This window comes from Lasioglossum baleicum, chromosome 12, assembly GCF_051020765.1.
Source record: "Lasioglossum baleicum chromosome 12, iyLasBale1, whole genome shotgun sequence".
NCBI lineage: Eukaryota > Metazoa > Arthropoda > Insecta > Hymenoptera > Halictidae > Lasioglossum > Lasioglossum baleicum.
Genome location: NC_134940.1, coordinates 14287271 through 14305414, shown reverse-complemented (window position 1 = coordinate 14305414; position 18144 = coordinate 14287271). Strand labels below are relative to the sequence as shown.

Below are 18144 nucleotides of genomic sequence, written 5' to 3'. Positions count from 1 at the left end.
CACTAACACATAGTAGTATACAGTTAATTTTATAAGGCTAAATAATATAATCCAAGTAAAACAAAATTCCATAACAGTAAACAAATTGTAGCTGATTTGGTAATAAAAATGGAAGGTGATCTTTTCTAATATTTCTAAATATATCGTTACCAACGAAATCTACTACAATAATCTTTATTTTTTATATTAATTCTGTTGCATAAACGAAATCGATTATTAAATAAGTAAATTAATAATTATCGTAAATATTTAAAAATATTTTAAATGTAAATCACGGTATTTGTAAACAACCAAAATGGATATGTCGCGTTAAAAATATTTTATCGTATTTCTTACGTGTACAAACGCGAAATATACGAAAAGTGGAGGAAAAAAGGAAGAAAAGATAAGTTAGATAAAAAGGCGGGAAAAATCGGCCATGTTTGATGTTAGTGACGCCATTAGTTGCTAGTGATGCCAACGCATGCAGTTCTGGTTGTAACGACTGATCTTTCTATTGTGCATTTCTCTTTCTCTCTTTCCCTCTCGCACCGCCCATCACACCTTTTCACTCACTCCCCCATACACTGTCTATCCTTGTTCCACCGCATGTTCTTTCATATATATACATATATATATGTGTGTGTGTGTATATATATATGTTTCACTCACCTCGGCAGTAAGGTATTCCAAGATTGCTGCACTGTATACTGCCGCGGTAGCACCGACTCGACCGTGACTTGTGGTTCTGTTTTTCAAATGCCTATGAATCCTACCAACAGGAAACTGCAAAGTAAAACACAATTATGATATATCTTCTACACGCACAAATGATCCTATACCGAAAGATAACATTGGCCCGGTGACAAGGTAAATATTTACAGGTTAGAACGCATCATATGTAATGTCCGTTCAAATAACATAAGGTCACACGCGTCAGCAGCTTTTCATGCAAAAAATATCGAACGAGGAGCAATGACACGATTTTTCGCAATACTTTGTGTTTACAACGATTTTACAACTAGTATTCCTTGTCGTATCCAATTCTGTTGAGACATTTCGAAAAAAGTAAATACATTTGCACATGGAATAGCATACGTAACTCGGTCCACTTTTAACGCAACGGATATCGAGCGGTGCGCGATGATTCCGACTTTCCCGAGCTTTCCAGCTTTGGTATACGTTTCGTCATTCTATTGTGTCGGCCTATCTTTATTTTATTTACGATCAAAATATCATCGACTCCTTCACACACCGTCGGAAGTTACGAGAAGTCAACCGCGATTTCACGATCACTGTTTCTATATTTAAAAATTGTTATCATACTAAAATATATCGATTAATTTAATATTGACATATTTACTTATTAAACGATCGGTGTCAATTGTAAAATTGGACGCTTCAAGCTCAAACAATTCGATCGTATTTTCTATTGAGACTCGATGGCAGATAAGCGCAACCAAATACGACAATAATACTGCCGGGACCAAGTCAGACTTGCTGTCATTTGATGTTAATTTAATACAATAGAGCCGATTCGACACGAGTAAACTATCACCTTTTATTAATTAATAATCGTTAGTTTTCATCGGCAATCATTTATAATGTTTCAATAAAAATGGTTAATAAATGAATAGAAAGAAACAAGAGGAGGGGGACACAACAGACTCAACCGTTTCGTTTGAAAACTTCCGAACTTAGACACAACCACCATATCTTTACTTCAAAAAATAATCTATTCCCTTGACAGCTTCGTCACGTTTCTATCGTTATTTATAGAAACGAATGTTAAATGAATCAATTCACACGATCTGTTGCCACGAATATTAATTTATATTAGTCAAAATAAACGGTTCATTACTTGTCTAAAACATTCCAATTTTTCGCGCCAACCATTACGATTTAAGCTGTTTACCTTTAAAATTATACGAAGGGAGTGTGAACGTGTTTATTTTCAAAATATAACACTGATGTACCTTTGATTAATAACTATGTGAGCCGAGGAGCGTGTAACTCACCTGCAAGCCGGCCCTCGCTGAACGAGAGACCGCTTTCGCCTTTGCTTTGCCAGAGTCCTTGCCCGCCTTTCCGCCAGCCTATTTGGAAGCAAAAATCACGGTTAATTTGCAGAGTACGGCCACGAAACTTCACCAGTAGACAGCTTGAAGATCGTAGAACGCGATGGTGTAACTACGAGACGCGGATGGCTAAAGGATCCGGCGAAAACTTGCGGATACTCACCATTATGCGACGAGAGCCTTTGCGGTTCACTACACGACAGACTTACGAGGAGCACAGACGACGCCGTCTAAGCGCGGTCCCGCCAAATACGCTTGGCGCTGTCGGCGCATCCCGCGGTTATACCACGTGACTCGAATACACCAATTGAAAGTAGCTCCATAGACTTAAAACCCTTACAGATTGTCCATGCAATACAGTTTTCAGGCTACGCTTCTGAATTACCGACTGTGTAGATATGCCCTCGTCGGTAGCTGACCGTTCCATTTTGATAGAGTCCGCTATCGTGCCAGAGAATTTTCTACAGAGTCGGTAATCCAGAAACCTAGACAGAAAAATGTATTGCATGATGCAATGTCTTACTTCTAATTACAGGTGATAACAAATACGAAAATTGTAATTGCAATTTTCTTTTAATAAAGACTTGATGAACGTTACTGCATGGAAAAATAAAATTGAAAATCGATCTTTTACGAAAATATATAAAATTGTTATACGCGATTTTTCTATTGTAGTGATACCAGCCGATGCTTTTTGAATTAAATTCTAATATATTTCTCAAGTAGCCACGTACGTCCCTAAAACGTACGGTTCACGTCCAAACGTCCTACGTCCATTCTGCGTACGTTTTAGGGACGTACGTGGCTACTTGGGAGTAGTACGAGTTGATATTTTTAAAATTGGGCGATTGAGAACGTTTTGCAATATCACGCGCGTGATTATTATATATATTAATTTCTCTTGGACAAGGTAACTTCACATAAAGTTTATTGAAAAAATGGCAGTCACATAATAAATTTTTACAAAACGTGTGTATATATGAATACAATAGATGTGTATATATATGTAGAAAATACGTACGTGTTGCTACGAGAATAATACGAAGATTATACGATAGGGATGAGTGAGGAAGGAAGTGTTTCAGTTGATATTAAAAAGTTGTTACGAAATTAACGTGTGTCCCTAACGTTATACATCTTTATATTATTAGAGAGCCCGGCCTAAAACTACAGTTGGCACGATGATAGCTTGCAATATCGACGAGTTCGTGTGCTAAGGCATGCGCGTAGCTTCCAATGGTTTACATGCAACTTTTCCCGCCATTTTCTCGTTGCTTTCGACGTCAATGTCCGCTATATGGTTACCACTTTTCCCTCCTCCAATGTTGTTCAAATGTGTCGTAGTTATTATTCGCTAGCGTTGGCTGCTTCCACTAGTTCGTCGCATTTGTCTTCTAAATCGTCCTGCAATTTTACAAAACCGTAATGTGTTTATTGCGTCATAGAGCGATTTAACCGCTGGCCGGAACATGGTACAGTAAAGTCGCGATCTAGCTCTCTGAGGATCGCCACGATCACTGTCCCTTCGCCTACCCCTTTCACTGAGGGGGATCACCGCGAGGGACAAAGAAACTACGTTCGGCATCCTTTGTATTAATTAATTAATTATTGGCGCGGTCGACGCAGTCATAAAAAAAATAGTTTTCCTACATGATCTCTGTCCCTGCTCGGCAATATATTGTTTGAAACATGATAATCATAATCTTTTCACATAATCTTTTAAATCTTTTAAAATAAAATCGAATACTTGAGCGAAATAATTATTGGTGCACTTTTTAATATAAAGTAGAAAATATGTAAAATGTTCAAAAGATAATATTTAACCATTAATGTTTTCATTTTATAATATCTCATAATATTTTATATAATATCTTAATTTCATCTATGACTTTTAAATTAAAAACGCTACGAACTTTTACTCGTTTTACTACTTATGATTTGAAGGAACTTTGTACCTTTACAAGCTAGCAACATTAAAAATTTATGAGACAAGTTCGGGATTTTTATGTAAACGTAATTACACCCTTAATATTACTTGAGCTTTGTCTGAACATTTAGGAAGTTTTGTACGCGTATGCACAAAAAAAAAGACATTACCTCTGCAAGCTGTAAACATTTACCCCATTCGATAAGGGTAATTTTATGATCGTCATTAATGTCACAGGAATCGAGGAATGGCGCGATGCAGTGCTCTAGAGCCATTAACGGGGCCCGAATAGGGAAAAGCTCGTGTCTAGAGACAGCTCTGTCATGAGGATGGCCATCCAAGTCACACCATTTCCAAATAGCAGCGTTGGTCCAACGTAGTGTGTGATTCGATTCAGCTTCGCGTTGCATTTTCAAATAATGAGATGGCAATTCTTGACGATCGGCTAAATCTCTCATGATGTTGAAAAGCCAGTCGCGCATGCGTCTTGGGAAGTCCGCCATATCTTCTTCTTTGCACATCTGCAATACGAATCAACGTTTATTCGAACGAATTTCAATTATTATTTGATCTGGATCATTATCAAAGTAAAACTTAGTTGGATAACTCGTAAGAATTGTTTGCTACTTAAAAGTATATATGTATATACAAGGAATAACAATTTTTCGTTTGGCAGCTCGTTTTCGAGAAAATCAAGTTTGAAGTTCCGCCAGGTTCGCGCACAAAGTAGAATTGGTTGATCATGGTCAGACGCGTCAAACGATTCCTATGCAATAGCACGCGTATTCGCTGCATTTTCGAACTCGATTTTCTAGAAAATGTGCTGTCAACCGAAAAAATGTTATTCCTTTTTTTTCAACTTATTGTCTGTTTTTTATTACAATCACCCGCTGGCCCAAACACCATGTATATGTATAACCAGTCTTACCACATACTTGGAAATACTTTCAGTGTCGCCAGAATCGACCAAAACTAGTAGATGTTTCCTCTCGTCCTTTTCCCCTTCCACTATCCCATTCCAGCACCATGAGCATACTCCAACATCCCCCACTAAGTCCGTAGACTGCTTACGTATTAATCTGGCCATCAGAGAGAGGGTAAACCGTATTCCCCTCGATTTCCTCGATCTGGCGACACTGAATACTTTCGAAAATTGAACTAAACTGTGCATCTTGCGTTTCCACATGATTTTATAATAATATAATATGAATTTACAAAACCGAATTCCATTCCCTTTTTAAAAAGTTCTGCGCATTGCACTTCTTACTACTCCACAATCACTTCACAGAAGTTCACGGTTGGCCGAGCTCCTATCTGATCGTGCTCATCACATTTCTCATTGTGGGGATTCCCCGAATTATATGTAGCATAACGTTAATGTGGAATTTATATTGTCTGCATGTTAAGTTTAATGTTAAAAGTGAAAGTACCTTTTCGATCTTCGATGTTCAAACAATATCGTAGAACTTAAACTAAAATTCGTGTACATATCAATTTATTGTGAAAAGTCATTATTAATAAAACCTTGTTACGTGTAACTCACGAATTAATGACATCTTTTTTCCAAGTGATAATTTACTTTGTGTACAATGTATAATATATATTTATTATAAGTATAATCTTTATGACATAAAATGTACAAGAACTAATATGTGGATTTGGTATGGTCTATTGTTCTATTTCTGCTGATGATTTACAATACATTTTTTTGGTACGTGTACTGTTTGGGAACATGGTATGTACTCTTAAATGTTTTTATGAACTTTTATCGTTTGTAAATGTAGCACATTTGTAGCTGTTGAATAAGGCACAGTCAAATAAAAGATTCCATCCTTTCGCTACGGCGGAACTGGCCGGGGCAGTAAGTACGTCGCCGCTGAACGAGACGTGATAATATACCATAAGCGTACACTGTCCGAGTAAACAGTATCTGGCATTCTTACACAACTCTGCTATCTTACGCTTGTGCACTAACCACAGTTAGTACACAGCATATATGTCCGATAAAATGGGAATTCAATAGCCCGCTATCAGATTATTTAAAACATTTACTGTCTACTGTCCGTTTCTTCCACCATGATCTTAAGGCGGTAGACTCGTTTCCAGGATCGCAAAGATGCCGGATTCGCGTTCTCATTTCTCGATAATACAAAAGTGGGGTTTTTCAGTAGTCAAAAACGCTAGATAAGATCGTTCTAGGGCGCTATGGCTCTCAAAAATGCTATTTTCTCGGTTACGAGGCATAATTTGCATTATTGGGAAGCATACAACTGCACATGAAGCTATTTTCATAGCTACATTTATAGCATTTTCTTTTATCTAGCGTTTTTGACTACTGAAAATCCTCATTTTTGTATTATCAAGGAATGAGAATCCCGCACCCTTGCAATCCTGGAAAAAGGAGTCTACTCCCTAAACACTAAGTTTACGGGGCCCTAGAAATAACTCTATTTCACTCTCTATCCTTCACTTTCTATCCAAATTGGCCATTTTTCCAATAATATATACCCAAAGAAATAAATTTGGTAAGTAATCCCTCAGAGAAGAAATTTTTACAATCTTAATAATAGCAAATTAAGAATATTAGAACCCGCCATTTTGACGGGTCCTGTGAACCTAGTATTAAATATCTGTACGGTAGTATCTAATAATTATTTCACATTAGAAACGAAAAGTTAGTTCGTGCTATGTAATAATTTGATTCTTTTGCTCACAGCGGTGAACACCTGGCATGCTGTTTACGGTGCTCGGTTTTCAAAACAAAATGGCAGCTCCAAATGCATCGCGGGTAGCGTATGAAATACTTACAGGCATCTGTCGACATTCGCCATAGTATTCAATGTGAACGTGTTGATAGTCGGGTCCCCTGCACCTAGTGTCACCGGTGTCGCAGAAACAACGTGCTTGGTACACTTCGCAGTCGCTGCCGAACGTCTCATTGTAATTCGTGCAAACTTTTCGCCTGGGATCGGATTCCTCGTCGCACACATTAACGCAAACGCATTCGGCGGTGTCTTCGTCGATCGCCTGGAATTATTGATAACGTTTCGACACACAAATTCTGATTATGATGAAAGTGGGCAATACATTCGACTAGTAAGTTGCTATTTAAAACCTTGTCGATTAGGACCCTCCGCTCTGATTTCAACGACCTTGAAATATGTTGTCAAGGTTCTGAACAAAATTTCCCTGCAATGTTTTTGTCGGTCGGCTTTAGTTTACAAGATAACAGCAAAAAACTTTACTTGTGATTGCATGGATTGTTTTATGTCATTGCAACAGAAATCGTTAAAATACACGATTAAAATATTCACTGTACGTGACTCGTATAACTTCATTTTTTTTCAAATCACAATCGTTTTCGGGATAAAACGCTGGCAAAAATCTTGAAAATTTTGGTAGCACTATATTGCGAGATTAGCAACAGCGGTCGGTAACTAACAATTACGAAGTTGGCAGGGAAAACTAATCGCCATTTGGTTTTGAGAGATAAGAAAAGGCGGAATACTGTTTGTAGGACACTCGTGGGGAATAACCGTGTTCGCAAGCTTCCCTATTTTATTCCCGGGTATTAATTTATTATTTATTCCCTTATTCCCGACCCGGTCTTAAAATATGCAGTTATGCTCCACAATGTATATTAGATTTTGGTAATCTTTTGGTAATCAGACTGCGGATCTCTATGCAAAATAATAATTGTCTGCATCGATTGCAAGAAATAGAAACTAAATTGAATGTTGTTCCTTCCCTTAATGATTTTAACTTGGTCTCAACTTGGCTCTCAGAAACCCAGAGCGTCATTACTTCTAATGTAACATTCGCACGAGTTGCTTGCTATTTTTCACTATCATGAATTATAACTCTTTGCAAAATAACAAACCATGATTGAATCTTTTTCTACGCATTCTATTAACCTCTCAAACTTGTTGTATTTCTTTTGTTCTAAAAAATTGAATAAATAAAGGAAGAACCAAATACATATAAAAACCCGTTCAATTACATTTTTCTTTCTCCGATGTCGAGACACACTCAATAAATGAGTGTAAAGGGTTAAGATTAGTTATTCTCACGAAACCATTAAATATTCACATTTTCTGCTTTTTTTCTAAAAAAGAATTTTGGATTTCTGAGACCCGAGTGTGAAGTACATGTCTCAAAAAATAAGTATGATGTTCCAGAGTTAATAGAGGAGAAATCATATACTGACATGTTCAATTTTAAAAATTTTCCAACAATTTTGAGTTTCATCTACTCAATTTTGCTATATAATAATGCATAAAGTCGCAGTCTGGTAATCAGTTTTGTTGCATTGCTATCGATAAGGCAGAGAGGAAAGCGAGGGATCGTTCGATTGATTTGGACGAACCTTGCAGACTCGTCCTGCGCCACAGTGTTTATCCATGCACGGGTCCATACGGAGCAAGCCCTGACGCTTCGATCCAACCTCGTTTCCGCCATCTTCGACGGTGACCTCAGCGTCCTCCGCTGCCTTCTCGGCTATTTCGTCAGCCTCGAGCATGTTCATGACCTCATCTGGAACGCTGGTTTCCGTTGTCGTCGTTGTACGACGTCGAAATTTCCTCCGACGCTGGAAATCAATCCTCCCTTATTTATTTTATAATATCAACATTATAAATTTATAAACAATTTTCTCCGTGGAAAGTAACTCCTTGCACTACGATTTATTTTACAGTTACAGTGATCAGAACTTTATTTTGTCATTAGTAATTTCTTAGAAGGAGAGCTAAGTTTATATTTATCGTTATATTAAATTTTTAATTCGGTTTAAAGGAAATTAATAACATAAACACATGAAGAGTCTTGCTCGATATTGTAGCGCAAAAGGTTCAACACAAAGATTATACATTGTCTTTTCCTAAAGGGTTTCCTCTGTTGACATAAACATTTTGTATAGAGATTTTATGAAAATTACAATTCGTCTATATGTGACATTTGGATAAATATCCTTCACTGTCCATAGTCAAATCAATAAATGAATTTTATCCGTCATGTGTTGACTCGCTATTCTGAGCAGGTGAACAATGTATACGTCCTAGCAATTAAGCATATGGAAAAGAACAGGTGGCAGCTATGCGTGTATAAAACCACCATACAATGAATTACAATATATGTATAGCTTTTGTATAATTTTTGTGTAAACTGTACCCACATGAGCACGAGTAATTGTTCAGTTAATTAATATTAAAATGTATTCAGTTTTTAATTGTCTTACCCCCTCACCGGACGCGTCCATGCAAAGGCCCATCAAGAGCAACGCGTAAAATAGAAGCTGTATTTTTGTCCGCATTTTGATATCTGCAAATACAAATATAATACAGTTAATTATTAATTAGTAAGTACGTGCAGAATGAAGAACGTGTAATTTACTTTCACAGAGAAGAATATTAAATTCACGTCAAATAGAAACTTGTGATTAAAACATTATAAATATGCATATTTTCATTATACAGGGTGTCTCACCTGAAGGAGGCCACCTAAATATCTCCTTTTTTTTAATGGCATAATTTAAGTGGTATCGAAGGAGGAATGAAGAACAATTTTTTTGTACGGTTATTTTTTCAGTTTTTTCAGTCATCGTTATTTTTTTAACAGGAAAACTTTTTTTTTTATTCCATCTTATAGCGGCTGAAAAAATAAATTTGAATATGCTTAAGTCATTAACAAAATTGAATAAAAAAAAAGTTCTCCCGATAAAAAATAACGACGACCTTGAAAAAAGTGAAAAAATAATCGGACAAAAAAAATTGTTCTTCTATGATATTCCTCCTTCGATACCATTTAAATTATGCCATAAATATTTTTTTTGTGTCATTAAAAATAAAGGAGATATTTAGGTGGCCTGCTTCAGTTGAGACACCCTGTATACATATTATAAAATATATACGTACAATATATAATATTAGACGTCGTATATGCCTGTCTATATTTATCGTATGAACAGAAATTATTTTAAAAAATATGTATTATACATTAATAAATAGAAACCACTCGACAGTAACAAAATATTGTTATCACTATTAGATACAATTTATAAATTGAATTGTTTGTATATTAAAAATGTGCAATTGATCAGCTAAAACAATAAGATGTATTAGTTTGGTAATTTCTGATTACTGTTCAACACAATTGAATAATGACCAGGAGAACTGGTACACGCGGTATTCTTTAAAAAATCTAGAGAGATCTCATTCAGCTCAGCCAGCAGATTCATAAACTGAAACCACGTTCGATTAGATAACGATCCTTTTTTGTTCCAAGCCCGCATCTTGCTGTAGGCTGAGCATTCGATAAAAGTAGAAAACGAGACATCGAAAGTTCTCGAAGAAGAATTCTGCACACAATTTTTACAGACAGTACAGAATTTGTGTGACCAGTGGTCATAAATATTATGAACGTAATTAACAGAAGCAATTGAAAACATGCCAGTCGAAGAGAATGATATCAGTAGACTGCGGATGTCTATGCAATTTTCAATTTTTGTAAACGAATTTTAAGAAAGTGGAATACAATAGAATCTTATTTTCCGTGGTAATAGCCTTTTTAGATCTGAAATGAATTAAAATCATATTAAATTCAGCAATATTTTGTATCCTGGTATTGTTTGATAATTTTCAAAATCCATAATTGCTTAAACAAAGGTCGAAACACTCATAAAAATAGTGTAAGAATAGTTAACTTAGTAAGTTGTGTTCTTCAAATTTTAACCATTGAATTTTACTTTTAAATCGGCCACGAATTTATGCAAGCATCTAATACAATCAGAAAAATGCCACAAATAGGTTGGCAAAACTCTTCTAGAAAAATAATGAAAAATATAGAAGTTGTGTAATTGGATTAGTAGTGGTTCACACCGATATACCCAACCCCGTATCAGATTACGCCGCATGTTTACACTTTACACTGTGGAGGGGGTAGGCGAACTTACTAAGATTGTACAGCTTCCTCCTCTTAGATCAAGACTTTACAGTATTTTGGAATAAAATACTGTAACTAGTGAATAAAATGCAACAGAATTGAAATATTAATTATTTTCAGAGTAATGTAGAGTGGAACAGAGAACAGAGTAAAACTCTAGTTTGTTGCATTGCAAATTTATCTGACAGTGCAAGCTTTTGTCGTCCAATTGATCATTGTTGACACTTCCATCGCTAGAGTTTATTATTTGATTGGAATACACAATTGGAGATTGTTCGTCTGAAACGATTCGCATGTACGACGATCGTTCGCTTTGAAAATTTATTATGACATGCGTCCACGGATACTGTATGGGTCAGTGTGGCCAGTGATAAATCTCGCAGATCTTAATAGGAGTAACGAAGCGATAACCCAGATACTAGGAAATCACAAAAGTCTTTCTCGAACTTGCTCGTATAATCGTGAGCGCGCGCGATTCATTTTTTCGGATTTCTCGTATGCGTAAGTTCTTGTTACGACAAACGCTGATGATAAAATCTATTTATACGGTGCCCCTGCATGATTTCAATTGAACGATCATAGATGAAGGCCATGTTGAACTCATCGTTGGAATATGGACGCCCACGTGTAATTTCAACTTCGTCATTTGGATCGAACAATTATAATTCGTCCTTAAGCGTAAACGAATTTTTACATTAGTATTATTTTACATTACTAAATTTTTGTTCCGCAAGAATTTAGAAACAATGTAACACCTATGTAATGCAAGCTACGTGTAACAATATTGTACTTGCTATATAAATCACTCGGTTTAAAGCAATAATAAGTAAATTTTAAATTTTCTAAAAATCCCAATAAAATTTTGTTTATTTAAATATAACGCAGTAAAAATTTTCTAAACTTGTGCAAAGATATCACAATAGATTTCACAACTGTAAATAATATAGTTTCACATCGCAACATAAATTATTTAATTATAATCCTATTTTTGCCCCGTCTCACACACACACATTCTTAATTATTATCATATAATGCGTATAATTAATAATTCGTTGCATTCAGGGGTCCAGTCTCACTGGAATATTTTTTCATTTCTGTAGAGCAACTCAGAAACTGGAAATTAGAGCATAGCTTCCTAACTTTCTGTTACGAATTTACTAAATATAACTCGTTTGGTTTCTGCGTAAGTCTTCATTGGGTTTGATTACATTTGTAGCATGAAATTGCTGCGAAACGTTAAACACAGACCTCTGGCATCGTGCCATCAAACATTTTACACATCTATTTTTTTCTCTCGAAAAAATTTCACACACGGATCACCGCGCTACGAAATAACATTGTAATTGATTAAACAGAGTTGGGCACATTTCATTTGAAATACGATAACAAGTAATCCTTGGCAATAATGAATTAATAAATTTATTTTCATTGGACTGCTACATCAAATGGTATTTAAAAAATTTTTTTTGTTCAAATAAAACATAAAATAACTTCGCCTCAAGGTTATCGATGTAACTAAATTAATTATTAAAAGATATGCTAATTCTTTTGTAGTTTTTCTTCTGGTAGATTATGTGTGACAAATTCGCTTTTAAAATTGTTCTTTAGTACACGAAACAAATAGAATTTGAATTTCATTATTATTAAATTTCTTCTGGTAGATTATGAGTAACAGATTAGCTAGTGCTCACCCATTTAATTGTTATCCTTATTCTCAGTTAAATTACATGGGTAATGCAAAACGTATTGAAGTCTATACAGAGAATTGGGAATCACTCCACCTTCCCCTTCCACGACGCTATTCCCCACGCTTCCGCTCGGTCACGTGACTGTTTCCCCTATGTTCGTGCTCCCTCCCCTCCTCTGACCGATTGGGGACAAATCTCATTCTTGTGTAGTTATATGTATGACAATCTTTCCAAGAAGTAATGTATCTCTAATCATCGTTTCCTCGAAGCCATGTCAACCCCAGAACATTCTCTTCCATTCCGCATGTGTCCCATAAAAATCTTATTTAACCCAAGATTAAGATCAAATTGTGTTTCAATCAGAAGTGACGTCAAAAGACTTTGCATTAAAATGACTATCTTTTGGAGATCAAGTACCAAGCCAAAAAATAGATATAGATCACATCTTTTTCATAGAATACCATACTTAAACAATCTCTTAATTAATAAATCATTAACATATCATTGTTTGCTGTTCGAATGAAATAATGTTTAGAAAACATACAAAATTAAGTCTTCATTCCTGTATTATAGGATTGCTATTATTTTAAATAAATTACTGTGAATCTACTGTAGCGATATACATTTGAGCATCATTTGCATTAAAAATAATTTGGAGAATATCTGTGAGTATACTCAATATTAATTTTTTCACTTCGTATATATCGTGTATACTCTTATAGTTTTGTATTCAGAGCCCAATTCTCTTCTGAACTGTAGGATTAAAATTTACGTTTGCAAGAAACGAAACTCAAGGTGACCTTCAAGAATCAGACCTTCAGATATCGATGAAAAAACAAAACGAAACTAATCACTACACTGTGTGCTACTCTTGAAACTATACAACCACTTTCTTAATATACCAAATAGTTTGAAAATAATTTAGGTGGCACACTTAATTGAATCACCCTGTATGTACAGTGCATGCAACGTGGGGGCGACGGTAGCGTAGAAATCCCGGTCGACCCTGTTTTTATCACTTCGCTGATCGGCGCCCACGAAATCACATAACCGCCGTCATGCGAAATTCTAAAGAACTTCACTGCTTCTCTCTCGTGATAGTGACATTTTCCAATTTACAGACGGGACTGCGTGACTATTTACAAACGCGGCATAATTCGGATTGTTATCGTAGTCACGACATGCAGCACCGCCCGTAAGCGCTTTCATTCATTTCACTTTATTAAGTAATACGAGATATCCTCGTAATAAAAGCGGTAGAATCAAGGAAAATTTACATTTAATCGCCGAGAATGTCCGAAATGAAATAAAATTAAAAATTCACTGCAATGGCGGACCTGTATACAGTGGTGTACACTATATCTTTCAATGATATCAGATTTTTACTCTGTCTCAAGTCTTAATCCTTTGCACTCGGAGCTATTTTAACTGAAAAATTAAACATTTCTTCCGATCTAGAATATTTCCATTCCCTATGGTTTTTGAAAATGGATATGAAATTACCTCATACAATACCTAAATGTTTAGTAATTGATTATTTTAATTATTTTGATATATTTCATAATTTAAACAATATTTTGAATAATGGCACAGCAAGTTTTAGTGGTGCCTCAGAGGGGACAACCAAGTGCAAAGGGTTAATAATAATATAAATCATGCACGAGTATCAGATGAGTTTCTATTGTGAAAAAATTAAGGCCTCTCATCATTGTCTACATGCAAATGTTGAATCGGAATGTACAATTTTGCTGATCATTGAAAAACTCAGCTATCGTGTTACTTTAATGCATAAATTCGAGAAACGTGTTCAAGGACTGACTTTGACAAGTCTGCCATGAAAAATCCAAAGAAAATTATTTACCAAAATAATTTAATGAATTCGAAAATTTATGTATCAGGCGTGTAAATATATTCAACGTATAATGCGTGGATTTTCGACTTGTAATCGATTTTAGTCAAATGTATTGCATTATTTATTTTTAGGTAAATAGGTCCTGTATGATGTAATTTATATCATTTTTTTAATCATTATTTTATTATATTTTTATAATTATTATCACTGGACTGCGGATCTTTATGCAAAATAAGAAATTTCTGCATCAGTAGCAAGAAACAGGGGCCACCTAGAAATTTTTTCTCCTTCTAATTGTTTTATACAGTTGAAACTAATACACTGATGTGCTTAAATCTTTTCATGTTCGCTGCTTTAAATTGTACGTATCTATTTTTGTCATAAATGCATAAAATCCGCAGTCTATAAATCACTAATCTGCATTTAGAATTTCGAGTAATATTCGCATATGTAAAACTAACATTCGAAACGTACGATTGCTTTTGCCCTTCACTGTAGCAACGTGCTATGGATACTACTGTAATCTTTTGATGTTACAAACTATACGCGAAACGATATACAATACTACGATAATTATATTTTTCTCCGACGAGAGGATGTTTGATTTCCGTTCCAAGAAAGATAGTTCTCGAGAAGATAAATTAATTGTGACAGTACGCCCACTATCAATGGATTGACCGCAACTGTATACGCTTTCATCTTGTAGAACGAATGCAGTTTATTCATCACTTAATTAAAGAAATAGATTTGCGTGTGCAACGTATCTTCCGTGTCGACTATACTGCTAGACGTAATTAGGCGAATAAACTCCCACATTGAAATCGAAATAATACGAGCTTATTTTAATGGAAGCTATAATATAGTAATAATTTGATATTTGAATGGAAAATATTGACTGGCAAGAGCAAAGTAAGAAATCTTTGTAAGCCTTCTTTATTTACTGATTATTAAGACATACTTTTTTCACACACATCGTAAAAAATTTAGATAATTTCAGCAGAAACACGTTATAAATTAATTTATTAATCGTTCAATCGACATTTGGGAATAGAATTTACAATGAAAATAATAAAAATTAACATTGGGAATAGAAAAAATAGTAGAATTGAAATTGCAAAAGTAATTTACATGGCATTTTTTAGAAATTTGATAAATAATGTATAAATAATTCATCATATTTGTTCGTTGTTGATAGATCTCCGACAACTAATATTAATGATAGCATGTGTTAATGGCAAAATTAACATCGATTAATTGTGCTATCCATAAATCTTCCATTTACTTATCACAGTTATATAATTACTGTTGTCCAACTAATTGATTATATTATTCGAATAAAGTTGGCGCAAGTTGATTATGCTCCTTATACGTAATTGTATTAATATTCGACAATGATTATATCATTCATACATCATTCGAAACGTGTCATTACTAGAATGCGGATCTTCATACAAAATAAAAATGCTTTTCAACGATTATGACAGCAGCAGGATTGAAATAAAATATTCGCTTCATCCCTTAATAGATTTTTTACATCAGAACAATATACTTAGATATTCCTAATCTTTAGCTGTTTTGTATTTCACTCAGCCAATATCTTCCTAAATGCATACAAATCCGCAGTCTAGTTATTATATCACAAACGGTAAATTATAAAAAGAGAATACTAAAAAAATACATATCATGTCCCATTGCTTCACAAAACTGCATTTAAAAGTAGCCTGTAGATTATCGTGGGTCACGAATTTTCTAACGAGGATGACTTTCAAGTAAACGAAAAAAAAATATCAGTAGTATAAATAGTAAATTTTTGGTGTCACGATTTATTTAATTATAATCGTCAACGCACAAAACTGTCGTACACTGTTTAACACTAAACCTACCACCACCGGTCACGTGACCGGCTCCAGATTCTCTATTTCACAATTATTGTTATTATAAAGATGCTTCCATGGTAAATGATTAAATAAATACATTTAATAGCGGAAAACATTGTAAAATATGATTAAATAAATTTAATCTTGTTATTTTTCGGCTACTTTTAGAGCTCGGTAGGTTTAGTGTTAATATCGTGTTCAGACTTCACAAATATTCCACACTGTTCGCGTATCTGAAGTAAAGTTTTTATTCTTCGAATCCCTTTCTACCAGACGGGCTATACATATATTGAGCCATACGACAGAGATCGTTCAAATGCAGCTTTCGTAGGTCTTTCATACGGAGGTGCACACCTGCACAATTACGTACCTGGAGCGACTACACTCTTCTGAGGACCTCTTTCTTTGGCCGGCGATCAGCGTCGCAGTTCGGTCCTTTCTCCAGCCGTTTTCTGGAACGCTCAAAAGAACACTCCAAATCGGTCGCAGGACCGGTACTGACTACGCTCGCGGCGGGCTCGGCAAGGCGGCAAGCACACAGCGGCCCAGCAATGATGATCTCATCGTTTTTCTTTCTTCTGACACCCCCGTTTGATCTTTCTGCCAGATGCACTGGTTCTCGTTCCTCTTGTCGCTTCACGAGCGAGGCTGCAACAATAATTACGCAACGCGATGCCCACGGATCTGGAAGATTCTTTCTTTCGAGTAATCGCTCTCGAGTCGGCCTCGCGAATCTCGTTTCAGTTATTCAACTTTGGCTGCATCTTTTCTACTCACAAAACGCATACAGTATATATGCATAATGCATACATATACAGGGTGTTCGCGTCATTACTAGTCAGCGTTCTTCACGAAAACTAGTGACTCGAAAAAAAAAGAAAATACTTATACTGTTTTTTGCCATTTTTTTGGAAATGAAGGTGACCTTTAATTTTTGTTAAATGGGATGCTCTTTTATATCGTATGGAAGCGTATGCCAAAATGAATTTATTCGTACTCCACGTAATGACCTTCAAGGTCACGCAAGGTCGGAAATGGAAGAAATTCTTTGAATACCCCCAGCCAAGGTATAATGGCCCACAAAAGTGTTCGTACGCCCTTTAAAACAGAATAACTTTTTTATAATTGTACCAAACGACCTGATTTTTTTATAATCAATTAAAAGCATTGGTTTACGAAATGATATGCAAGAAAGATTTTCCAGAAATTATAATTTACAAGGTTACATGCAAAAATAAAAGAAGCATTTTTTAAAACTTTTTTATTTGGGCCCTTAATGAAAATTTAAAATGTTTGTTTTGTAGATCTATGTTAGTTATACACATACTGATAGTTTCATCGAAATCTATTAACATACACACGAGTTAAGAGCGATTAAAAATGATGAAAATCATAGTTTTACACGACTTTTGATCAGTTTTAAAATACACGAAATCGTACATCTTTCGATGAGTGTCGTTTCTTCCTGCGTCAACCGATTTCGATGAAATTTTCAGCATGTGTATAACTAACATAGATCTACAAAACAAACATTTTAAATTTTCATTAAGGGCCCATATAAAAGTTTTTAAAAAATGCCTTTTTTATTTTTGCATGTAACTTTGTAAATTATAATTTTTGGAAAATTTATTTTTGCACATCATTCAATAAACCGATGCTTCTAATTGCTTACAAAACGTCAGGTCGTTTGATGCGATTATAAAAAAGTTATTCTGTTTTAAAGGGCGTACGAACACTTTTGTGGGACACTGTATATATTATCATATGATTTATAACAAAATACATAAAATTCCATTTAAAAATTGAA

General features: G+C 35.0%; 2 protein-coding genes across 3 annotated transcripts in view; both read right to left on the bottom strand.

The window, feature by feature from the left end:
* Cad87a (cadherin 87A) overlaps window positions 1–2304 on the bottom strand; it is a 295629-nt gene extending 293325 nt beyond the window's left edge. For both annotated transcript variants that reach the window (XR_013010067.1, XR_013010068.1), the window contains exons 1-3: window positions 2221–2304; window positions 1998–2075; window positions 652–765 (exon numbers count right to left, since the gene is read on the bottom strand). The gene's annotated coding sequence lies outside the window, so the exon portion shown is untranslated. The remainder of the gene's footprint in view (window positions 1–651; window positions 766–1997; window positions 2076–2220) is intronic.
* Window positions 2305–2968: 664 nt separating this feature from the next.
* Window positions 2969–16945, bottom strand: Sparc (secreted protein, acidic, cysteine-rich). Its single transcript, XM_076434339.1, has 6 exons — window positions 16708–16945; window positions 9218–9300; window positions 8351–8572; window positions 6793–7011; window positions 4155–4505; window positions 2969–3461 (listed from the first exon to the last, which is right to left on the bottom strand). The coding sequence occupies exons 2-6, from the start codon at window positions 9290–9292 to the stop codon at window positions 3405–3407; spliced, it is 924 nt and encodes a 307-aa protein (XP_076290454.1). The 5' UTR covers window positions 9293–9300; window positions 16708–16945; the 3' UTR covers window positions 2969–3404.
* Between the last annotated feature and the right edge of the window lie 1199 nt (window positions 16946–18144).